Here is a 26,405-nt window from a genome sequence, read left to right on the forward strand (position 1 = left end):
GATGTATGCACATCACCTTCACATCATGCTTTGATGTCAATGACAGTTATTCTTAAGCTGTTGAATGTTATTCACAAAATAGATTATTGTTTTAGTATTTGGTGCATGTCAGGTTGTCATTGAATATCAGTCTCGAAACACATGAATGACATTCAACAATAAAATTGACAGTTTTCATTACAGAAGGTTCTTGGATCTGTCCTAATTTGTTAGTGGAATCAGGGTATTACCATATGATTTCAATCACTTTTTGACACACCCCTTTTGATTCGAATGAAACCTTTTATACATATTTGCCCATGGTAGAAGTGGTCAGAAAGTGAGGTGCTCAAAGTTGACCCATTTTGCACACCCAACCCTTCCATGAGATGTCAATGACTCCATCAATGGAAAAGAGCAATGGTTGAGTTTGATATCATTTTAGAACTTACAAACAGGGTTGTCAAACTATTTCATTATTTCTTGAAAGAAAGGTAACAAAAAATATGAAGTAGATGCAGAAAGTAAATGGCATAGTGGGTACATTTCTGCAACAACTAAGATGGGTGAAGCACGAGGCTCAACTTCTCTGCTGTGAAGATACTGTGTGAGAGCAAAGTTTTGCATCTCGCCTATCTCAATATCTGCGGTACTTGTGCCAATGGCATTTAGCGGAGTCTACCTTTTAACGTCAATTATCTAAAAACCAATCAACTCCGATTTTGGAAATGTTCACATTGTAGCTTAGACTCCATTTTACATAATCTGAATTGCTTGCTTGTGTTAAGAAGAAGCCGCACTTCTTCTTAACACAGCGCGCCTCCAACCCAGCCTGTGTCGGAGGAAACACCGTGCACCTGGCCCCCTCGGTTAGCGCGCACTGCGCCCGGCCCGCCACAGGAGTCGCTGGAGCGCGATGAGACAAGGATATCCCTACCGGCCAAACCCTCCCTAACCCGGACGACGCTAGGCCAATTGTGCGTCGCCCCACGGACCTCCCGGTCGCGGCCGGCTGTGACAGAGCCTGGCCGCGAACCCAGAGACTCTGGTGGCGCAGCTAGCGCTGCAATGCAGTGCCCTAGACCACTGCGCCACCCGGGAGGCCCCCTATTGTAAAGGGTTTTAACACTGTTTCCCATGCGTGTTCAATGAACCATAAACAATTAATGAACATGCACCTGTGGAACGGTCATTAAGATGCTTACAGACGGTATGTAATTAAGGTCACAGTTATGCAAACTTAGGACACTAAAGAGGCCTTTCTACTGACTCTGAAAAACACAAAGAAAGATGCCCAGAGTCCCTGCTCATCTGCGTGAACGTGCCTTAGGCATGCTGCAAGGAGGCATGAGGACTGTAGATGTGACTAGGGCAATACATTGCAATGTCCGTACTGTGAGACGCCTAAGACAGCGCCACAGGGAGACAGGACGGACAGCTGATTGTCCTCGCAGTGGCAGACCACGTGTAACAACACCTGCACAGGATCGGTACATCCGAACATCACACCTGTTGGACAGGTACAGGATGGCAACAACAACTGCACGAGTTAAACCAGGAACGCACAATCCCTCCATCAGTGCTCAGACTGTGCGTATCAGGCTGAAAGAGGCTGGACTGAGGGCTTTTAGGCCTGTTGTAAGGCAGGTCCTCACCAGACATCACCGGCAACAATGTCGCCTTTGGGAACCAACCCACCGTCGCTGGATCAGACGGGACTTGTAAAAAGTGCTCTTCACTGATGAGTCGCAGATTTGTCTCACCAGGGGTGATGGTCGGATTTGCGTTTATCGTAGAAGGAATGAGCGTTACACCGAGGCCTGTACTCTGGAGTGCCATCGATTTGCAGGTGGAGTGTCCGTCATGGTCTGTGGCGGTGTGTCATAGCATCATCGGACTGAGCTTGTTGTCATTGCAGGGAATCTCAACGCTGTTACAGGGAAGACATCCTCCTCCCTCATGTAGTACCCTTCCTGCAGGCTCATCCTGACATGACCCTCCAGCTTGACAATGCCACCAGCCATACTGCTCGTTCTGTGCGTGTTTCCCTGCAAGACAGGAATGTCAGTGTTCAGCCATGGCCAGCGAAGAGCCCGGATCTCAATCCCATTGAGCACGTCTGGGACCTGTTGGATCGGAGGGTGAGGGCTAGGTCCATTCCCCCCAGAAATGTCTGGGAACTTGCAGGTGCCTTGGTGGAAGAGTGGGGTAACATCTCACAGCAAGAACTGTCAAATCTGGTGCAGTCCATGAGGAGGAGATGCGCTGCAGTACTTAATGCAGCTGGTGGCCACACCAGATACTGACTTACGATTTTGACCCCCCCACCCCCCCCCCCCCCCTGTTAGCATAGACTTTCTGTTAGTCACAAGTCTGTGGAACTTGTTCAGTTTGTCTCAGTTGTTGAATCTTGTTTTGTTCATACAAATATTTACACATGTTAAGTTTGCTGAAAATAAACGCAAATGACAGTGAGAGGACGTTTCTTTTTTTGCTGAGTTTACTTTCAAAATCTTAGCTAGCAGGCTAGCAGTCATCATGAATCATGTCGACAATCTACTGGCAAATCCTTTTCAATCCTTGTCATATGAAGATAAATTATAGATAAAACGTTTTCTGATTTTATGAACTTGAAAAAATCAGTTTAGGCGTTTTTGATAATCGGGTTAAAGCTTAAATGACCATTGTTATTATTTTTCATTAACTCATTTTATAATGACTGTTTTTTAAGCTTCGAAATGATATCAAACCAAACCGTTTTTTGTTTTCAGGGATGATGACATGGATGTCTCATGGTAGGGTGGGGTATGCAGAATGGGTCAACTTTGAGCACCTCTATCTCTTGAATTTTTTGGCATTCAGGTCCAAAATGTTACTTTCTGACCACTTCTACCTTGGGCAAAACATGAATGGATGGATTAATTCAAATCAATAATGGTGCCCTTAGCTTTATCATTGGAAGCGTTGGTGTGCTGTGGCTGTCCCAATCTATTTTCTCCCAAAGTGTGCACTTGTTCACTTCCCTTCATGGATTTGAAACGACATTACTGGTTTATGGAATCTCTTAGCCCATGCCTGCACCAATCCAATGCTTTTACATTTGTGGGTACTAGAGATTGTTGGGACGCACGCTGTGTGTGTTTGCCAGTTTGCGGGGCTGTTTTAGTTAGGTTTGCCAGTCTTCTGCTATTGTACACCCAGCCTCTTCTTCCCGTTGCTCTCTCTCAGCCCTCACTCATTCCCATCAGTGAAGCGCAATGCAATCAATGCTAATGAGCCCAGCCAGCCTCCCTGCTCATAAAGAACTAATGAAAGCTGTATAGACACTGAAGCCAAGCACAACCAATGCATAAAATGCAATTACTCCAGGCTGAGACACCTTGGCCTCATATCTAGACTGTTCTCTTTATAATTTAATATTTTGTTCCTCTTCCTCCCCCTTCAGCAATGTCCCTCCAACAGCTATAAGTCTGAATGCACACACCAAATGATCTCCTGCAGGGCATTGTTCAATATTCTCATTTTGCTAATGGGAATATGGAGTTGGATTAACAATATGACAAATGAGAGTAGGTGTGTTGTTGAGGTAAGAGGCCCTTGGAGTGAGGTACAGCGTATGGTCCAGTGGCATGCTTGATTTTCTCCATTCCTGGATGGTAATAGTTCTAGGACAACAATAACGAGATGGTTTGGCTCTAATACTTTGACTAGAAACAAGTAGCCTTTGAGGTAATTTGAATTGGATGTAGAGGTATCTGAGGGATAATGATCCACCTATTTCAAACAATGAGGCTGCACCTTAGTGCCTTTCAAAGCTAATGGGTGTTCCACAGAGATATGAGACTACGCCATGCAGTCAAAGGAAAAACGGTTTAGACGATAGCAAAATTGTGAATAGCGTCAGAATAACTAAATACTTAGGCTATGTTTAACAATCATATTTTGAGCCACCCATTATTACAGAAACACACAAGACACATCTCTGATGCCATTGCCATTGTCTTGTGTTACCTCTATCTCACTGCTTCTTCTTGTTTGCTTTCCAGAGGCGGGTCCCCTGCTGCAGTCCCTGTTCGATGGAGACTTTGAGGCGGTGCTGCTGAGTCCTCAGGTCCTGGACCTGCTCGGTGGTGGAGACGGCAGCGATAGAGAGTCCATCGATGCCTACCTGGAGAGACGGGTCCTGGCCTACCTCAACGACAGCACACAGGAGGACAAGGCTGACCGGTAAGAAACAATAACTGAGTAGGGATCTCATGCTGACACGTTCAATGTTAATCAATTCATTGAATAAAGTGTTTTTAGTGCTGGGCTGGAACAAAAGCCTGCATAGCTCTCCAGGATCAAAGTTGGTGGACACTGCATTAAACAATGCTAAACAAGATTTAATATACTTTCATATAAGCCGACAGATTGCCTTTTTAAGTGTACAGCACTATGAATGAATAAACTTATCTTACTGTAATAGAGACGTTAACTTTTCTAATGATAACCTTATTGTCTAAACTCCTCAAATTGCACGCAGAGCGGACACTACTTAAACGGGAGTATCAATGAATATTAATTCTGGTAAATTAATGCTCAGTTTGTTGTGCGTGGCATTATGGTACCACTGGCAGCATTTTAGCCAAAGACTGTTACACTAGCTGTGTAGTCTGTTTTATAAATGTGCAATAAGCATAAAACACAATTCTAAGGAAAAGCAACTCGTTCTCATTCTGAGAAATAAGGTACCACTTGATTTCAACATCTGAACGAAGTGGGCAGACTAGCATGCTGTTCAAACAGTTCGGAGACGGACCGAACGGTGTGTACAACAATTCAACTGTTCTACCTTGTTAGCTAGCATATAGATCCATGTTGGCTAAACTTATAAAGATTATCTGTTTACTCACTAGAATGTGGGCTTGTGGTTAAGAGAGAGTTTGAGACCTGTGTTTATTTTCTATAATGCCTGCTACAAGAAGTTAGTCATTATTAGTGAATGTGCGTTATGTATGGTTCTGGTTAAAATTGTAACAAAGTGCATTTTCATATTTTTTTGTGGGTCTTACGGTTTTGGAAGGCTTTTATTAGCCTAGGTATAATTTCACAAGCCCTGATTTCATTAGATTATTGCTGACTGTTTGAAATTCAGTGTATTTTACCTTTAATTGCACAACAAAGCTTATTTCGAGAACATAACAAAAAAAGTCATGATATATATATATAGTATGAATCACCCATAAATCATATTTTTTGTGATGATTTTTAGGCCATATCGCCCAGCCCTAGTACACAGTGACTTTTATTGAGGGGAGTGATAGGAGAATTACCAGGCACGGGCTGTTCCCTCGCTGAATGGAGCTCAATGAAGCTTCCTGCTCCATGAATTATTAATTTTTAATAAGAACAGCTTAACATCTCTTCCTGTCCCGTGGGAGAATGGGTATTTCAGCGGGTGTTGCTACTCTATCCCCCTCCTGTATTGGATAATTTATTTAGGTCTCTTTCCATTTTCTGCTACAGCGTTAGTCAGCTAGGTGTGTTGGAGTGGCCTGTACTGTGTGTATGCATAGCTTTAATTGATGGGAAGCAGTTCCTTTTTGCCCTGAGTCTGTGCCTGGACAGCCCAGACGCCCTATTGAATGAGTCCTGCTGCGAGGACTGGAGCAGCCCGCTGTATCCACTTCAGGAAGGCTGCCGGCCTGATTCGCAGTGTGGAGATTAAATGACCGTATCTTCAGTGTTTCTTTCTCCCCCTTCGTCTCTGTACTGAGCTTGTGGTCGCTCTTTTTGGAAGCTTCGTTTTAATGCTTCTCTACCTCTGAACTCCCTTTCATTTAGTTCTCAAGCCTTTCTGTTGCTCCTTCTTTGTTTTGTTCCCTGTTTTCGTTTTTCTCTAGTGTCTAATAGTTCTGTGCCTTCCCTCTGGTCTCCCTCATTGTTCTTTCTCTCTGTCCCCCAGACTCTGTTCTCTCACCCCCCCCCCCCCCCCCCCCCCCGGATCTCGCTCCTATTCATTGTGACATTGCTTTCTTCTCTTTCTCAGGGAGAATGCCTTGCTGGCTCTGGCGGTGGCCTGCTTGCACCTCTTTGCCCAGAGTAACTGGACGGGTCCACCTGTCGCCATCCATGTCCCTGACCTGCTTCCTCCGGCCCTGCTCACCTCCCTCACTGAGGTACAGTAACAGCAGGGTTTTTGTTTTACGAAAATGTGGCGCCGGACAACGTGACTGGGAAAATGTTAATTTACTGCCCACTTGATAAATTTACCGGACTCATAGGCATTGGATGCTTAAGAAGTCATGCTTTCTGGTTAATTATTTAAAATTATTGTATTTATTTGTATAGACAGGAGTAATTATATAATTTTTGTCCAGTAGCCAAAGGCACAATCCTATTAGCAACCCATTCTAGTTGTTGCATCTTTAGATTCCCCCTCTTTCTAAGAGAGATTTTAATCTGTCACATGGAACCACGGTGTGCTGTTCAGAATGGTATTGTCGGGCCTCCCGAGTGGCGCGTTGGTCTAAGGCACTGCATCGCACTGCTAGTTGTGCCACTAGAGATCCTGGTTCGAGACCAGCCGGCCTCGACCGCAAGACCCATGGGGCGGTGCACAATTGGCCCAGCGTCGTCCGGGTTAGGGGAGGGTTTAGCCGGCTGGGATGTCCTTGTCCCATCACGCTCTAGCGACTCCTGTGGCGGGCCGGGAGCATGCACACTGACACGGTCGCCGGGTGTAGTGTTGCCTCCGACAAATTGGTGTGACTGGCTTCCGGGTTAAGCGGGCATTGTGTCCAGAAGCAGTGCAGGTTGGTTGGGTTTTGTTTCGGAGGACGCACGGCTCCCGACCTTCGCCTCTCACGAGTCCGTACGGAAGTTGCAGCGATGAGATAAGACTAACTACCAATTGGATACCATGAAATTGGGAGAACAAGGGTAAAAAAAAAAGACAAATATTACAAAAATAAAAAGTATTTTCCCACAATGCATTTGGTCAAATGTTAAATTAAGTTTCATTGGCGATTACATGAGTTGCATGTTCAGTTAAGATGCATTAACATAATCTTAATGTGATTTGTGGGGGAACACCTTAATGGGTTATCAGGATCTGCCCCTTTTTTCAATTTTCCACTAAAATGACTGACCCAAATCTAACTGCCTGTAACTCAGGCGCTGAAGCAAGGATATGCATATTCTTAGTACCATTTGAAAGGAAACAGTGACGTTTGTGGAAATGTGAAAGGAATGTAGGAGAATATAACACAATAGATCTGGTAAAAGATAATATATATATATATATTTTTTTTTGTAATTTTTCTGTTGTACCATCTTTGAAATGTAAGAGAAAGGCCATAATGTATTATTCCAGCCCAGGTGCAATTTAGAGTTTGGCCACTAGATGGCATCAGTGTATGTGCAAAACATTGCTTTTCTGTATAACATTTTGTATCAAGACTGCCCAAATGTGCCTACTTTGTTTATTAATAACTTTATTAAACAAAGTAGGTATTCATTCTTGCACAGGGGTTTGTTGTAATAGCTACTGTAAATTGGACAGTGCTGTTAGATTAACAAGAATTTAAGCTTTCTGCGAATATCAGATATGTCTATGTCCTGGAAAATGTCCTTGTTACTTAAAACCTCATGCTAATCATATTAGCCTACGTTAGCTCAACTGTCCCGTGGACATCGATCCCGAGGAAGTAAAAACATTTTTTTTTTGCTGTGGATCAGGCTTGGGTGGTATCCAGATTGTCATACATGACATGACCAAAAGTATTTGGACACCTGCGACGATATAGGCGAGTCTCAGGAATGGCTCAGCTGTCTCCCGCCAATTCTTGCACATTCATTGTGTGAATAGTTTGCCTTTTTATTTTTTGCGATTCCCTATTACAATTGTCACCAGTAGTAAATGCACTGTTAATACTCGTCATTTGTTTTCATTCAGTTCTGTTAATGCATGTGTTAATTACACTCATTTGCCGTACTCATTCTCGGAGTGGAAACAATTTTTGCTGAGTTCACAACCTCCTACACTTGTAAGAAGCAATTTTTGGTTTATTTCATAACCATCATTTACAAGATTGTCAAAAAAACAAAAAATTAAAGTTTTTTTTCTTCATTGTCTTTTGTTTGGAGTGCTCCATGTTAGCAATGAGCATGTGTCTGGCTCTGTCCTGATAATGTTGAGGGAGCGCGCGCACCTGAGCGTGCGCACCTGAGCACCTGAGTAATAAAAATAGTAGCTCTTTATAATCGTGCACCAAAACTGTTTCACACGCGATTGCTTTTAGAATTGTTGCGTAATGAATGGGCTTATGAAAGCACGTTTTACACCAGCAGCAACCAGCTGAGGAGATGCAGGAGAAATCCCGCTCATGTGCACATGTTTACCTTTATTGAACTAGGCAAGTCAGTTAAGAACAAATTCTTATTTTCAATGACGGCCTAGGAACAGTGGGTTATAACTGCCTTGTTCAGGGGCAGAACGACAGATTTGTACCTTGTCAGCTCGGGGATTCGAACTTGCTACCTTTCGGTTACTAGTCCAACGCTCTAACCACTAGGCTCCTCTGCCGCCCCATGTGGCGGGTGATCGTTGTGTTGTTGTGTTGGATAAATAAGATGCATGATGACTAAAGAAAATACACACAGGCCAATTTAATTACACTAAATTATGAAAATGAACAGACTGATGAGCATGACGGTAAATTGTATTTACATTGACTGGTATTTCCATCAATGAATAAAAAGCATTATTTTGCAATGGGATTTTTTTTCTTCCGGTCATTTTGGTCGCAAGTTTTATCTGCTTTTATTTTTATCAGCCCTTGCCTACTAACAGACACCCTGAGTAACAGTTACTCCATCTCCTTTTCTCTACTTAAACTACACGCACACTGCTTTTTAAAATGTATCCACAGCCACCCTCCCTCCCAAGGTCTGACCTAGAGGAGCTCGACCTTTAGACTGTTCTGAGAAGACTTTTCCAGCCCATCAACTGTTTTAGAAGCCAATTTGATTTTGGATGCAGGAATTGTGTGTGTGTGTGTGTGTGTGTGTGTGGCAGCACTGTGACTCTCTGACATGGTTTGATGAATGGTGAGGACAGATTACCCCTTGTACCCTTTGCTCTGGGTAATGAGGATGTATAGAGTGAGTCTGCGGAGGAAGGATGAAGTAGTGTTGTACGGTATAACAGAACCATGGTAATATCACAGTACCAAAACGTCATGATACTTATGATACCAACATTTTAGAGTACCGTAGTACCATTTCATATGATACTATCACATTTTTCGTCCCTACCAATCTAAAGAACCAGTTGGCGCCTGTTCTGAAATGTTTCTAATGTCAGTTTTATTTATAAATTCAGTTAAAGCAACAGCAACTAATAGTCTTGTATGCGTCAGTCCAATAATGTCACTTTCATGCACATCTCACATGTGGTAGCTGTAATCAGCCAGCAGGCAGCCGCATGTCTTTCCAGTCATCCCTCACCTGCTTCTGTCTGCTCTTCCTAAGCCTCTATTCATCAGTTTTTTTAAATAGAATTTAGCCGTGATGGCGAGTGGGGATGCAGACCATGGTGAGTCTACTGTTACATTTGATACATTGAAGCAGAGCGAGCAAAGATAATACATTGTATCATTTCAATGCTTGGTATAACCAAGTGCACAGGCCAGTCTGTGTAGGCTTTGCAATTGCAAGTTCGCTGTCATGCAGCCTCTGAGTAATAGAGGAAAAATGGAGCATGCTTTTATTTTTATTTCACCTTTATTTAACGAGGTAGGCCAGTTGAGAACAAGTTCTCATTTACAACTGCGACCTGGCCAAGATAAAGCAAAGCAGTGCGACAAAACAAGAGTTACACACAGGATAAACAAACGTATAGTCAATAACACAATAGGAAAAATCTGTGTGTGCAAATGTAGAAGTAGGAAGGTACGGCAATAAATAGGCCATGGAGGTGAAATAATTACAATTTAGCATTAACACTGGAGTGATGCAAAAACACTGGTGCAAAAGAGCAAGAGGATAAGTAACAATATGGGGATAAGTTGGGTGTGCTATTTACAGATTGGGTGTGTACAGTGATCAGTAAGCTGCTCTGACAGCTGATGCTTAAAGTTAGAGAGGGAGATATGAGTCTCCAGCTTCAGTGATTTTTGCAATTCGTTCCAGTCATTGGCAGCAGAGAACTGGAAGGAAAGGAGGCCAAATGAAGTGTTGGCTTTGGGGATGAACGGTGAAATATACCTGCTGGAGCGCGTGCTACAGGTGGGTGCTGCTATGGTGACCAGTGAGCTACGGCGGGGCTTTACCTAGCATAGACTTACAGATGACCTGGAGCCAGTGGGTTTGGCGACAAATATGTAGTGAGTGCCAGCCAATGAGAGCCTACAGATCACAGTGGTGGGTAGTATATGTGGCTTTGGTGACAAAACGGATGACACTGTGATAGACTGCATCCAATTTGCTGAGTAGGGTGTTGGAGGCTATTTTGTAAATGACATTGCCGAAGTCAAGGATCGGTAGGATAGTCAGTTTTACGAGGGTATGTTTGGCAGCATGAGTGAAGGAGGTTTTGTTGCGAAATAGGAAGCCAATTCTAGATTTAATTTTGGATTGGAGATGCTTAATGTGTGTCTGGAAGGAGAGTTTACAGTCTAACCAGACACCTAGGTATTTGTAGTTGTCCACATATTCTAAATCAGAACCGTCCAGAGTAGTGATGCTGAACGGGCAGGCGGGTGCGGGCTGCGATCGGTTGAAGAGCATGCATTTAGTTTTACTTGCATTTAAGAGCAGTTGGAGGCCACGGAAGGAGAGTTGTATGGCATTGAAGCTCGTCTGGAGGTTAGTTAACACAGTGTTCAAAGAAGGCCAGATGTATACAGAATGGTGTCGTCTGCGTAGAGGTGGATCAGAGAATCACCAGCAGCAAGAGTGACGTCATTGATACATACGGAGAAAAGAGTCGGCCTGAGAATTGAACCCTGTGGCACCCCCATAGAGACTGCCAGAGGTCCGGACTACAGGCCCTCCGATTTGACACACTGAACTCTATCAGAGAAGTAGTTGGTGAACCAGGCGAGGCCGTCATTTGAGAAGCCAAGGCTATTGAGTCTGCCGATAAGAATGTGGTGATTGACAGAGTCGAAAGCCTTGGCCAGGTCGATGAATACGGCTGCACAGTATTGTCTTTTATCGATGGCGGTTATGATATTGTTTAGGACCTTGAGCGTGGCTGAGGTGCACCCATGACCAGCTCGGAAACCAGACTGCATAGCGGAGAAGGTATGATGGGATTCGAAATGGTCGGTGATCTGTTTGTTAACTTGGCTTTCGAATACTTTAGAAAGGCAGGGTAGGATAGATATAGGTCTGTAACAGTTTGGGACTAGAGTGTCTCCCCCTTTGAAGAGGGCGATGACCGCGGCAGCTTTCCAATCTTTATGGATCTCAGACGATATGAAAGAGATGTTGAACAGGAACCAATATACACAGGCAGTTAGGAAAGCAAAGGCTAGCCTTTTCAAACAGAAATTTGCATCCTGTAGCACAAACTTCAAAAAGTTCTGGGACACTGTAAAGTCCATGGAGAATAAGAGAACCTCCTCCCAGCTGCCCACTGCACTGAGGCTTGGAAACACTGTCACCACTGATAAATCTACAATAATCGAGAATTTCAATAAGCATTCCTGGGGGCACCAGTTAAGCCAGGTGAGGTCTCTGCATGTGTGTGGGGTGGGACAATAGAGCTGTCTAAGGCATGTTGAGCAGGACTGAGGGCTCTATAGTGAAATAAAACAGTAAGAACTAGCCAAGACAGTAGTAGAGAAGGCATATTGACATTAGAGAGATGCATAAAGCATTCACAGGTGTTGATCAGGAGAGTTACGACAACAATGGGTGAATGGCGATGAATGGGCAGAGCGGGCAGTTAGCTTTACAGCACAGAGAGCGTGCACATTTTATATAATTTCACAAACCATGTCACGGGCCGTTTTTAAACTAAGCCTGGGTTGTTAATTATTAGTTTGATAACAAACAATGTTGTTCAGTCATGTTACCTACCTAGCTAACAACATTGAAATGACAGTAGGTCTTGTCAAATTTGATTGGCCCAGGAAGAAAGGAAATGGGTCTGCTACTCAGGAGATGTGCTTCAAATGTAGGATTTACGTAGGCGTAATGTAAGCCTAAACTATATCAAAAATCTATCTTTCTGGTTATTCGTACATTCTGTTTGGGAGCAGTATGTGTTTGTGGGAGAGATAGTGGTGTGTATTTTTATGAGAGGGAGATAGTGTGTGACGGCGGGAGGGAGAGTGTCTGTTAACTGAAGAGTAAACAAGAATTCATGCAGTTTTCCCCTTACTGCCACAATGACATGCAGATCATTATGCATGTATATTCCTCCCTTTCCTCTAGCCAAGTCACAGGTAGTCCTTTGCAAATATGAGCAAATAAGCCGTTCTATGCAATTTTATTATACAGTGAACAGTTTGAACTTAATTGAATATGTGTTGCATTGAGTAGAAGTGTGATTATCAGTGACAGGTTTTTTGCTAAGCACATGCACATAACTTTTAGAAAGCTGCAACAAGCGTCCAGGTGTTGGGCTCACATTTTTTTTTGTCGCATGCTTCGAATACAACGGGTGTAGACTTTACTGTGAAATGCTTGCTTACGAGCCCTTCCCAGCGATGCAGAGTTTTTGAAAAAAAAAAATGAAAAAAAAAAAATATGACCCACCACCTGGATTCCTATGTAGCAAAATTTGAAATAGTTTTTTACTTTGGATAAAAGTAGAGACTCAGAGCTAGAAAATTGTATATCATACACTACAGTTGAGGAACAATGGGAAAGTAATTCTGCTTTGAATGTTGATAAACTTGTAACCTCACTTTTGAGAAAATGGACCTTGAATGCTTTGGTACACCTACTGGAGAGCTCTTCTTTGTCTACACCCATTCAGCATAGTTCACACCCTCTTAAGACTTAGCCCCACCCATTTCTTTCAGGATCACTGGAGGCCATGTGCTAAACCGAGTGAATAAGGTAGTGTAGTAAACAACCATAGATTTCAAGACTTAAAGTAGTGAAAGTAATAGCAATAAGTAGTAGTAAAAATGCACTTTTTGTCTAGTCCTCTGCCTATTTCCTAATCTGATTTTGGTGCAGGTCATGTTCTTCACATTATCATCTCTAGTAAACACACACTATATCAAATAAAATCAAAGTTTATTTGTCACATGCAGAAGGTGTAAACGGTACATTTGAAATGGTTACTTGCATAGTGGAGTCTTTATTTTGTTTAGACATGTAAACAATTAACCATAATCTAAACTCTAATGCCGTGTTCAAAACAACTGGGAACTCGGAAAAATAGATTTGAAATGGTCATCCAACTCGGAATTCCAACTCAGCAACCCGGGCCTCCTCCTAGAGCTCCGTCTTTCCGACCTGAAGATCAGACATCATGATTTGACCTCCTATTTTTCAGAGTTCCCAGTTGTTTTGAATGCGGCATTACTACTATGCACCATGCGTGAATCTGCAGGTAACGAAAGCTAACCAACTAGGGTCAATGTTGGATAGCTAGCTAACATTAGGCTGGAACTAGCAATGATAAAGACTTTCTGACAAAATTAGAAACGCATATCTGAAAATGTAGCAAGACTCTTACAAATATACATGGATGACAACTTCTCCCTCTGTCATGGATGCCATGGTAGCTCTTATTTTCAAGATGTAATCCGGAGAAAGGTGTTTTATACAACAGCCTTCTGTTTTCGACTTTCGCCACATTTGGCAATCATCTCTCTGCTTCCACCGGGCATTCCACCGATTTCAAAACTCGGTCAACTTCTGTGACAACACTGTTGGTCTCCGTTTCTTCCCCATCACTGTCATCAGAAGATTAATGCCTGGTTCAATAAATGTTTTTACATAATTCAGGCATTTCCTCATCGTCTGATTCATTTTCAGTATCAGAGAGAGTCAGCATGGCAAGGTCGTCCTCCAGAAAATAGTCAATCAACTTTTTCACACTGATCTTTGTCTAATAGTGCCTGTTGATTTCAGGGCAGAAACGTTGAGTGGAAGCAACACCTCAGTTCATGAATTCTTTAAAAAACAAGCTGCTGTAGAAAGTTCTATCTGCAGATACTGAGCAGCTAATGTTATAGACCGACGCATGCTACATGGCAGACCAATCCGAACTCATCTCTCGGCATGTCCAGCCCATCCATTATCTCAGCCAATCATGGATAGCTGTAAATTTAACTCATTTGTATTTACAAATGGCATACAAGTTTGTTATTAAGGCACATGAAAGTTCACATGTTCCAGAAGACATTCCTGCGAAAAAATGTATATTGATAATAAAAATAAAGTTCAAATGCCTCCTGTGAAGTAGTGACGTGCAACACACGCCTAGCTTCTTGAAACGGGTTACAAATGGTAACACGAGGAATAAAATACACAAATGCAGTTATATACAGGGAGTACCAGATCAATTTGCAGGGGTACAAGGTACGTATGTACATGAAGGCTGGGTAAAGTGGCTAGGTATCTGGATAAGTAGTAGTAGACTGAAATTTGTCTTCCGCATTTAACCCAACCCCTCTGAATCAGAGAGGTGCCGGGGTCTGCCTTAATCGACATCCACTTCATCTGTGCCCGGGGAGCAGTTGTTGGGGGTTAACTACCTTGCTCAAGAAGCAGCGTAAAAGTGTGTGTTTGTGAGAGTTTAGTGTGTGTATATACTGTGTAGTATACATGCCACTGAATTTTTCCCCCCCTGTGGTATCGCGATACTACTCGGTGTCATGATACTTGGACTGGTATTGTATCGTTTGTAAAATGTTATCGTGACAACTGTAGGAGGAATGTGAGGGGGACAGGACCCAATTATGTGGGGATGAGGAGACGCGATTGGTCGACTTAATCCCTCATTACACCAGAGACCGTCATTCTGCTGTTGAATACTTTTCCAGGCTGTGATTCATCTACCTTGTCGTTTAGAGGACCCTTGTAAATGGTGCTCCTCCATTTATGCATTGTGATCAACTCAATAAGTGCATGCCATCACTAATGTGCCACTGCATTTTGGGGAAAAAAGGTATAAAGTTGCACTTATTGAGTTAATAAAAGTGTTTGTTCAAAGTAGTGGACTGGAGACACAGGCAAGAATCAAGACGTTTCTCTGGGTAAATCGCTCTTCCCCTCATACCCACTGTGACAGAGCCTGGGGACAGGCCACTGCCATGGACCAGAGCTAAGAAGGTCTCCGGGTACGGAGGCTCAGTGAGGCAGACAGAGTAAACGGTTCAAACTTAGGCTTTATTACACAATTTACCTACAGAAATGCTTACAGATATGGAACTTAACCTTTTGTTACTGAAGTTATACCTTTTCTTAAACTGTCTTTTAGCCCCAACCGGTCAACTGTTGGGTCTGATTGTCCAGCCAATCACACACTCGATTGACTAATGCCCCTCAGCTGGGCTCCATCAACCTACCAAGTGGGAATGTGCCGGGAGGAGCCGGAAAGGTGCAGGAAGGATGCGGAAAGAGGGTTAGAGATCTGTTGTCGTCTCGGGCATCACTTCAGGGGACAGAGCAGCAAAGCGACAACAGATCATGGATCTTTTCCTCAGCCGTATACCAGTCTAACTCCTCTCTGTGTCCTCTCTCTCCCTCCCAGCCTGGGGCCCTGACCTCAGCCCTGCTCAGCAGTCTTCTCCTGGATGGAGAGTCTGTGTACTGCCTGGTGGGGAATCCCTTCCTCCTGCTGCTGGCCAGGGTCCTGCTGGTCAACTGCTCTGCCAAGCTGGATAGCCTCCAGGTAAGAGAACATAGCGGAGATATCACTTTGTCACTGGACATTAGCTGAGCTGTGATTGTGAAATGAGACTCGTCACGTCCACATTGTCTCTCCCCAACACAGAAAAATTAGTTGAGCGACAAAGGCAATACAGTGAAGATTCTGGTCAGGGAGACGGATGTGTACTTGACTCCTTCAGATGTGCTGTGCTTGATTTGCGTTTCTCGCTCTAAGCCTCTGGAACTGGGAGAATCATTGGATGTGGGTGCAGAAACCTATTCCCACATTTCCATTCCCTGTCCACACACACAGTAATGGTTTGGATTTTCACTCCTTTGCCAGCACACCAATACATCTCTAGATTTATTTATTTACCCCCCCCCCCCCCCCCCCCCCGTGCTGAAACGTTGGAATCCTGGTGTTACAGGGAGATTAGTTCACCTGAGTTATTATTCTTGGAGGAATAGAACAATGTGGTGGTTAGTGAATCATGCTTTCTATTTGGGAGCTCCTAACAGGCTGACTACAGACGCGAGCGTTGCAAAATAAATGTAGAAATCTGTTATTCAATTATTGCGCCAACGAGCGTCTGCGTTGCCAAGGGCTAAAATAGAACTCCTTTCTATTTCTGACGCAGATCGCTCTGCAAGTCCTGCCTCTCCCATCAACTCATTGGTTTATATAAGCAGGTACCCACGTGCCATCTCCTCATTAGTTATACCACATGGGTGACTGAAAGACGAACGAGGTCAGTGGCGGTAATGCACCTAATTTATGAAAGTTGCCAATCGCAATATAAAGTCAAGAGAAGAAAAAGCCTGGAAAGAGGAGAAATGACTAGAAACGATTCGGTTGACCGTTTTATGTGTGGATTAATTGGCGGAGTAGAGGACCTTGTGCATTTCAGGTAAAATACCAAGTCACTGTTTATATCCCAGAACAAATTAGCTAGCAACAGCAAGCTAGCTAAATAGGACAAATTAGCTTGCAAGCTAACTATCTAAATTGCCATGCATGTTTAATGCTTTTCGATCTGTCCCCAAATTAATATAATTGGTTCAGAGTTTGTTTTGATATTTTAACCTGCATATCGTGATTGCGTTTGGTGTGGGGGTGGCAAAATAAATTTACGCACGATGGCCCACACGCAGCCAGTTTGGGTTCTGTGTAAGGCATGTAACTTACACACTTCCCTTCAGCAGGTTAGTCACCTGTAAATATTTTACAGCTGTAATGGCTAAATAGTTGTTATTTAACTCCATATTGGTTGCCTTTTTGAGTTTCAGAAGCTCTCCAACACATCCTAAGAGCAAAAGAAGGCTGTTTTAGAGCATTAAATTTGCCTACATATTGTAACATGCTGAAAGAATGTTTGGTTTGATAAGAAATATTCTAACTACAAGATCCATTCTAGAGATCATACTATTAGTTTGTGACGCACACACACACGTACACTTACCCTTGGAGTTCAGCGGCTGTCTAACTCAAAGGCGCATTGTCCATTGCCCCCTTCACCTCTCCATCCCCCTTTACCTTCTTATTATCACCCAGTTTCTCCACCTCTCCCATCCCAGTCATAAAGAGAGGAGAAGATGGGGCTGTGACGTTCATCTGCGTATCACCCTCCTCTGATGAGACGGCAGTGTGTGTGCCCGTGTGTGTCATGAGAATATTGATTCAGGGAGGCAGACGATTAACGCACCATACGGCGACACGGTCGGGATAGCCGGCCTCGTGCAACGCAAATGAGAAAGATGTCCTCCCTGAAACGCAAATGGGCTTTTACATGGTTCACTACCTTTGGCCATGCAAGAGAGAAGGGATAGGGGAGAGAAACATGTACATGGCTTGGAGCTGTTATTTTCCCTGCCACTTTGCGTTTTGGTCAGAGATGATAAAAGAGGGAGTTTGCTATTTTTTGGGCTGTTTCAGCATCACTTAACTATAGCATTCTTTTGATATGTGTGTTAGTATGTAGGGTCAAAGTGGGTTGTCGTATGTGTTCAGTTGGTTCAGGCACTAGAACTGTAGTTATTTACTTGTATTATTTAGTTACTATTATTTACTATAGTTATTTCGTTACGTGTGACCTTTATGTTTTGGGCCGTTGGTACAAAAGCGCTCACACTCTCCCATGCTCTTTCATTTACCTGTTGTTCCGCTTACCTTCTCCCACACACACTCACTAACCTGTTTCTGTTTTCTATGTTCCGCGTGTGTGCAGCTGCTGCCATGGTGGACCCTGCGCTACGTGAGCCTACACCAGCAGGTCTTGGAGGAGCGCTCTCCTCAGCTCCTCAGCCTGGCCCAAAGCAGCATAGAGAAAGGTCAGAGGTCAAAACTTGTTCATGCACCTTCTGGATGTTTGCCTTGATTGTCATAATTCAATGACGATGATATAAGATCCTATAAGCACTTATGTGCATCACTGTACCACCATGGGGGGCTATGCTACCCATTACTTTGACCATAGAAGGCATGAAGCAAACGTTTTTGTGGGTTAGAAAGAAATGGGGATGAATCACCGGTTGAAATGTGTTTCATTAGAATTGAAGTATTGAGCAAATGTAATACTTTTCTCGAGACCGAAAGGAAATGATAAGAATAAGCCAACTACTTTAATGTTTGTGCATGGCAACTAATAGTATCCAAAAGAGCCAACATTATTTCCACACAGAATGTTTGTGTTGCACTTGACTGCTTGAAAACAAATGTATTTAATATATACAGAGAGTATACAAAACATTACGAACACCTGCTCTTTCCATGACAGACTGACCAGGTGAATCCGGAACTAAATATTAAGTTGTTCCTTTTGTTTGGTATACTCAGTGTATATACTTGTGCATATTTGCAATCCAGTGTCATATGGCCTTAACCTAGGCTAATTTAAAATGCTAGGTGAAAGGTATATTTATCTCACTTTGGCCATCACCTTTGTGTATGTGTGTGGGCAGAGTGTGGCAGGGGATGAGCTCACAATGTCTCTGTTGTTGTCAGATTTGAAGTGGGCGTCGCTCCTCTGAATAGGAGTCTTATTTCATTGCGGCTATTTTGTGCTGGGTGGGTGAGGACAGCCAGGTTAATTTTCCTCCAAAAGGATTTACACGGAACCCAAACCGGCTGCGTGCGTGCGTCATCGTGCATACATTTAGCTTGTCCCCCCCACACCAAACGCGATCACAACACGCAGGTTAAAATATCAAAACAAACTCTGAACCAATTATATTAATTTGGGGACAGGTCGAAAAGCATTAAACATGCATGGCAATTTAGCTAGTTAGCTTGCACTTGCTAGCTAATTTGTCCTATTTAGCTAGCTTGCTGTTGCTAGCTAATTTGTCCTGGGATATAAACATTGAGTTGTTATTTTACCTGAAATGCACAAGGTCCTCTACTCCGCCAATTAATCCACACATAAAACGTTCAACCGAACCGGTTCTAGTCATTTCTCCTCCTTACAGGTTATTTCTTCTCTTGACTTTATATTGCGATTGGCAAACATTCATAATTTAGGTGCATTACCGCCACTGACGGCGTTCGTCTTTGTCACCCACGTGGGTATAACCAATGAGGAGATGGCACATGGGTACCTGCTTCTATAAACCAATGAGGAGTTGGGAGAGGCAGGACTTGCAGCGCGATCTGCGTCAGAAATAGAACTGACTTCTATTTTAGCCCTTGGTGACGCAGACGCTCGTTGGCGGGTGCGAGCAGTGTGGGTGCAAAAATTGAATAACAGAGTTCTAAATTTATTTTGCAACGTGCGAGCGGTGTAGTCAGCCTGTTAAAGGAGTCCACTTAAGGAAAACTCAGCTGTAAGCACATTTTATTCCCATTATCTTTGGACCACTACTACACAGGACTCCTGATTAGGCCTTACCAGAATAGATAGCCTACCCGTTGTGTAGGACAGGAGACGAGTACATTAAGAACTTGATTAATAGTGTGATGGTTCAAAGAAGCTCCTAAAAATATCCCCCTCAGATAATACTCAGATGACGTATAGCAAGCTGTTACCGTGACCAATCTGGGTTAGATTGACGCAGTGCTATAATTAGGGATGCCCCCCCCCCCCAAAAAAAAATCTTAGTCTAAATGTTAAAAGGTGTATTTGTCCGTATATAGACAAACCCTATGTGTTTATATAAAATAAACTATACAGTGTATTCATACCCCCTGACCTTTTCCACAATTTGTTACATTACAGCCTTATTCTAAAATGGATTAAGTAACACAAATGTCCTCATCAATCTACACACAATACCCCATAATGACAAAGCAAATTAAGGTTTGTATTTTTTTTTTCACATTTATAAAAAAACAAACAGATCTACTATTTACCTACGTATTCAGACCCTTTGTGATGAGACTTTAAATTATTTCCATTGATAATCATTCTAAAACTTGATTGGAGTCCACCTGTGGCAAATTCAATTGATTGGCCATGATTTGGAAAGGCACACACCTGTCTATAAGGTCCCACAGTTGACAGTGCATGTCAGAGCAAAAACCAAGCCATGAGTTCGAAGGAACTGTCCGTAGAGCTCCGAGACAGGATTGTGTCGAGGCACAGATCTAGGCAAGGGTACCAAAAAATGTCTGCAGCATTGAAGGTCCCCAAGAATACAGTGGCCTCCATCATTCTTAAATGGAATAAGTTTAGAACCATCAAGACTCTTCCTAGAGCTGGCAGCCAAGCCGATCTGAGCAATCGGGGGAGAAGGGCCTTCGTCAGGGAGATGACCAGGAATCCGATGGTCACTGATAGCTCCAGAGTTCCTCTGGGGAGATGGAAGAACCTTCCTGAAGGACAATCATCTCCGCAGCACTTCGCCAATCAGGCCTTTATGGTAGAGTGGCCACTCCACAGTAAAAGGCACATGACAGCCCAGGTTGGAGTTTGCCAAAAGGCACCTAAAGGACTCAGACCATGAGAAATGTGTTTCTCTGGTGTGAAGCATGGTGATGACAGCATCATGCTGTGGGGATGTTTTTCAGTGGCAGGGACTGGGTGACTAGTCAGGATCGAGGGAAAGCTGAACGGAGCAAAGTACAGAGAGCTTCTAAATGAAAACCTGCTCCAGAGCGCTCAGGACCTCAGACTGGGGTGAAGATTCACCTTCCAACAGGACAATGACCCTAAGCACACAGCCAAGACAACACAGGAGTGATTTCGGGACAAGTCTCTGAATGGCCGGCCCAGCCAGAACCCGGACTTGAACCCTATCAAACATCTCTGGAGAGACCTGAAAATATCTGTGCAGCGACGCTCCCCATCCAACCTGACAGCGCTTGAGAGGATTTGCAGAGAAGAATGGGAGAAACTCTCCAAGCACAGGTGTGCCAAGCTTGTAGCGTCATACCCAAGGAGACTCGAGGCTGTAATCGCTACCAAAGGTGCTACAAAAAAGTACTGAGTAAAGGGTCTGAATACTTACGTAAATGTGATATTTCAGTTTTTTAAAATTTATAATACATTTTCAAAATTTTCTACACCAGTTTTTCTTTGTCATTATGGGGTGTTGTGTGTAGATTGATGGGGGGAAAAACTATTTAATCCATTTTAAAATAAGGCTGTAACGTAACAAAATGTGGAAAAAGTCAAGTGGTCTGAATACTTTCCGAATGTTGTATGTAGGCTAATGAGCTTGTCTAATGCTTTAAGCTCACTTTTTAATTAAAATAATTAAGCCACACAAGTGACTCGAGGGAGCCAGAGATCAAGATAACCAGAAAAGAAACATGTTTTCCAACCCTCACCCTTGCTGCTGGCCTTCTTAAATTCTACCGTTAAGCTCCTGAAGTTGACCGTAATAGGCTACACCATAGGTCCGCAACCTTTTCCATTTGGAGTGCCATTTCTACCGATCTGCATGCCAGGTATGATTTTCATATGCACATTTTTGTGGAACAGTTTCATATAAATTATTTATAAAGTCTTCATATCTCAATCATTATCATGTAGTGAATAAAAAATCTAAAATTAGCTTCTTGTCATTACCAACTATTTGTATTGTATGTTTATTGAACATTTAACTAGGCAAGCCAGTTAAGAACAAATCGTATTTTACTATGACAGCCTACCCCAGCCAAACCCTCCTCTAACCCGGACGACGCTGGTCCAATTCTGCGCCAGTGAGGGCCCTAAGTTTCCTGCGCCTGTGAGCTCAAAACAGACACCGCTGTAGACTATTTGCACAAATTATAATAAGTAATCAGGTAGGCCTATTATTACTCTCCCTGTGAGTGGTAATCAAAAGAGAGCTGGAAAGATTTTTCAAATGAGATACGTTGAGGAACTATTGTCATTCTCAATGGATGTTATAACAGACTTTGTTTGCTTGCTGTTTGAGGTGAAGAAAAAATCTTTGAGAAGCTCATTAGTGGTGGTGAGTTAAGACAATCAGAAATGCAATCAGTTTTCCAAATTGGCACATTTATAGGCCGTTTGCGCGCAGGCCAGGTAGCCTAGGTCTACTTCTATGCGTAATCAGGTGCGCGTCCTTACTCAACTTTGACTGCAGCGCTACAAACGAGACAATTCATGAATTGACAAATCAAATGGATTGAAATAAACCAGAACGCATTCCTTACAAACGTAGCATAGGTTGTTCGGTCCTCAAACATCGTGGCCGCTCTGACAATGAGAACAGTAAAAGACTGTAATAATAATATATTGAATACATTAACAGAAATGACCCTAACCAAACTAACATTGTAGATTAGAATGGTGAATTTACTACTGGTGTGCCTTCTCCGCGGCCTCCGCAATGGATTAGTTCACTGAGACAGGCGTGATTTAGACAGTTGTCTTGTGTGCATAAAAAAAATTATAGATATAATATACAGTATCAGTCAAAAGTTAGGACACCTACTCATTCAAGGGTTTTTCTTTATTTTTACTTTTTTATACATTGTAGAATAATAGTGACGACATAACTATGAAATAACACACTTGGAATCATGTAGTAACCGAAAAAGTGTTTAACAAATGTAAATTTACAGGTGTGCCTTGTCGAAAGTTAATTTGTGGAATTTCTTTCCTTTATGCCAATGAGTTGTTGTGACAAGGTAGGGGTGGTATACAGAAAATAGCCCTATTTGGTAAAAGACCAAGTCCATATTATGGCAAGAACAGCTCAAATAAGCGAAGAGAAATGACAGTCCATCATTACTTTAAGACATGAAGGTCAGTCAATCCGGAACATTTCAAGAACTTTGAAAGTTTCTTCAAGTGCAGTCGAAAACACCATCAAGCGCTATGATGAAACTGGCTCTCATGAGGACCGCCACAGGAAAGGAAGACCCAGAGTTACCTCTGCTGCAGAGGAAAAGTTCATGACAGTTACCAGCCTCAGAAATTGCAGCCTAAATAAATGCTTCAGAGTTCAATTTCTGCGAAGAAACAACTGCTAAAGGACACCAATAATAAGAAGAGACTTGCTTGGGCCAAGAAACACGAGCAATGGACATTAGACCGGTGGAAATCTGTCCTTTGATCTGATGAGTCCACATTTGAGATTTTTGGGTCCGACAGACGTGTCTTTGTGAGACGCAGAGTAGGTGAACGGATGATATCCGCATGTGTTTCCCACCGTGAAGTTTGGAGGAGGTGTGATGGCGTGGGGGTGCCTTGCTAGTGACATTGTCTGTGATTTATTTAAAATTTAAGGCACACTTAACCAGCATGGCTACCACAGCATTCTGCAGCGATACGCCAGTTCCACTAAGCACAAACCAGATGGGATATCATTTGTTTTTCAACAGGACAATGACCCAACACACCTCCAGGCTGTGTAAGGGCTATTTGACCAAGAAGGAGAGTGATGGAGTGCTGCATCAGATGACCTGGCCTCCACAATAACCCGACTTTAACCCAATTGAGATGGTTTGGGATGAGTCCCTCAGAGTGAAGGAAAAGCAGCCAACAAGTGCCCAGCATATGTGGGAACTCCTTCAAGACTGTTGGAAAAGCATTCCAGTTGAGGCTGGTTGAGAGAATGCCAAAAGTGCACAAAGCTGTCATTAAGGCAAAGGGTGGCTACTTTGCAGAATCTAAAATATTAATTGTTTTTATGTTTTACCCATTTTTGGTTACTACATAATTCCGTATGTGTTATTTCATGGTTTTGATGTTTTCAGTATTTACAATGTAGAAAATGTTAAAAACAAAGAGAAACCCTTGAATGAGTAGGTGTCCAAACTTTTTACTGGTACTGCATATATTTTTGCGGCTTCTCTACGAAATAAATCTTGGTCGACCAACAGCCTAACGACAAACAATCGACCATTTGACTAAATGGGGTCAGCCCTAGTTATAATGCAATGCATGTAACGCTTTGCTTGAGTAGCAATTTTTATTGAAAGATTATGTAGTTATGATATGACCAAATACCTACATCATTATCATGATATTGATGGCTGACTTTACCTTGAGACATCCTAGAGAACGTGACAGGTTTGCGAAGCATGCCTGCTTTAGAAGGCCATGTCGACAGCCAGCAAGTCCATGGTGGAGAAAGTCGGTAGTGAGATCTGTCAGTTCGATCCATAATGTTGGAGTTTTTCATTGGTTGAGGCTGTGGGAGCACCCACCGTTGATGCCGAGCTGAGACATTTGACTTTTCTACAGACTCTGCCATTCTGTTATTTCCCTCATCAGCATGGGGGAAATAAGCGCTGTTTCAACAGAAAGAGCACGTTAGCTCCATTTTTGATCCAGAACCCTAATATGAGCAATTTATTAATTCTCTCCCCATCTCTCACTGCTCTTAATCACTTTAGGGAGATTTGGAGTGTGGCTGGCTGGGCCACAGAAATATAATAGCATTTCAAAGCAGCAGGGCTCATGTCAGCATTGACACATTCTCTGCGCTTCATATCCCTCTTAAAGATGACATCCCTTCCTCGAACTGACAGCCGACAAAGCACTAACCTTTTTGTTCTCCCCCACTGGAAGCCAGTTCAGTTTGGAATCAGAAAGAAACCGTTTGACTGGGAAATTTGCCAACCAAGGCCGTAACAGGGAGGCTGCTGGTGTTTTTCCTTTTTAGACAGTTCTGCAATGTGATGCCTTCATTGGCTCTTGAACAAAGATTGTTTAGTGTGTCTGAGTTTTCAGACTGTTGGTGGTGAAATTGCCGCTAGATTATCCCTGGCTCCCGCTCTGCTGTGTCTGGCACATTGGGTTTGTAATTGCACATTGAATTGCAGTGTAGGAACAGGTAGTCTATTAATCGTTCAAGAGGCAGGGAACCATACAAACATAAAATTATGAAACCCAGAATTAGTAATCTGATTTAGGAAGGAATTGAGAGCTCTTTGAGAAAGGATTAAAATATACTTTACTGAATAGACCTTTTGGAGTCTTGACTTCAGAGAATACCATGGGTGTAATCAGTACTCCAAACAGTTGCAAAACATTCCGGTTTTGCAATGAAAACTGGTGTTTCTATTGGACAGGTTCAGCAAATGGAGGGACCTACCTGAATCTGTCCAATAAACTCTTAATTTTTCATTGCAAAACAGAATGAGTAATGATTACACCCATGAACGTGAGGGGTAAGTGTGAAGTTAATGTGCTCCACTTATCTATTTTCAAGAGTTCACTTAAAGGAAAGATTGACCTATTTTGAATGTTATATTTTGAATGTTATATCGTTTTTGTTCATCTCTGAGCGATGTTCTATTCCCAGGCTAATGTAATGTGTATCTGAGCTATTGCTGATCATGCAGGCTGATATACAGCCGGTATGATGAGTTTAGCATCATATGCAAAATGGGTGAATCTTTCCTTTAAAACATCCTAAGGACCCGCCCCTTTTTTTCAATTTTCGCCTAATGACATACCCAAATCTATATGCCTGTAGCTCAGTACTGAAAAGGATATGCATATTATTGGTACCATTTGAAAGGAAACACTGAAGTTTGTGGAAATGTGAAAGGAATGTAGGAGTATTTAACACAATAGAACTGGTAAAAGATAACACAAAGAAAAAGCCAACCGTTCTTTTGTATTTTTTTTGTACCGTCTTTGAAATGCAAGAGAGAGGCCATAATGTATTATTCCAGCCCAGGTGCAATTTAGATTTTGGCCACTAGATGGCAGCAGTGTACGTGCAAAGTTTTAAACTGATTCAATGGACCATTGAATTTCTTTTCAAAATGTTGTATCAAGACTGCCCAAATGTGCCTTATTTGTTTATTAATAACTTTATGTTCAAAACTGTGCACTCTCCTCACACAATAGTATGGTATTCTTTCACTGTAAAACCCACTAAGTTGGACAGTGCAGTTAGATAACAAGAATTTAAGATTTCTGCCAATATCAGATATGTCTTGGTCCTAGGAAGTTTTCTTGTTACTTACAACCTCAAGCTAATCGCATTAGCCTACGTTAGCTCAACCGTCCCGTGGAAGAAGTTTTAAGTCCTAGGGGCTTTAGTAATGGTCTCTATATTATTTCCAAAATGCAAATGTCAAATGTTTATTAAATTGACGAACTGATAATTTGTTCAATGTAGAAAACACACCTGTTCTTCATTTATCCTGATATAGTACACATTGGTCTATTCACATCAATTAAGTAATAGGC

The 26,405-nt window shown here is 42.6% G+C and overlaps 1 protein-coding gene across 1 annotated transcript in view; it reads left to right on the plus strand.

Moving 5' to 3' along the window:
- ttc27 (tetratricopeptide repeat domain 27) overlaps positions 1-26,405 on the plus strand; it is a 124,726-nt gene that overhangs the window by 4,015 nt on the left and 94,306 nt on the right. Inside the window, exons 2-5 of the mRNA XM_038960503.1 lie at positions 4,026-4,206; positions 6,011-6,140; positions 15,689-15,829; positions 18,033-18,135. Coding sequence (XP_038816431.1) covers positions 4,026-4,206; positions 6,011-6,140; positions 15,689-15,829; positions 18,033-18,135 — 555 coding nt within the window. The remainder of the gene's footprint in view (positions 1-4,025; positions 4,207-6,010; positions 6,141-15,688; positions 15,830-18,032; positions 18,136-26,405) is intronic.

Source organism: Salvelinus namaycush, chromosome 22 (genome assembly GCF_016432855.1).
Source record: "Salvelinus namaycush isolate Seneca chromosome 22, SaNama_1.0, whole genome shotgun sequence".
In the NCBI taxonomy this organism is placed as follows: Eukaryota; Metazoa; Chordata; class Actinopteri; order Salmoniformes; family Salmonidae; genus Salvelinus; species Salvelinus namaycush.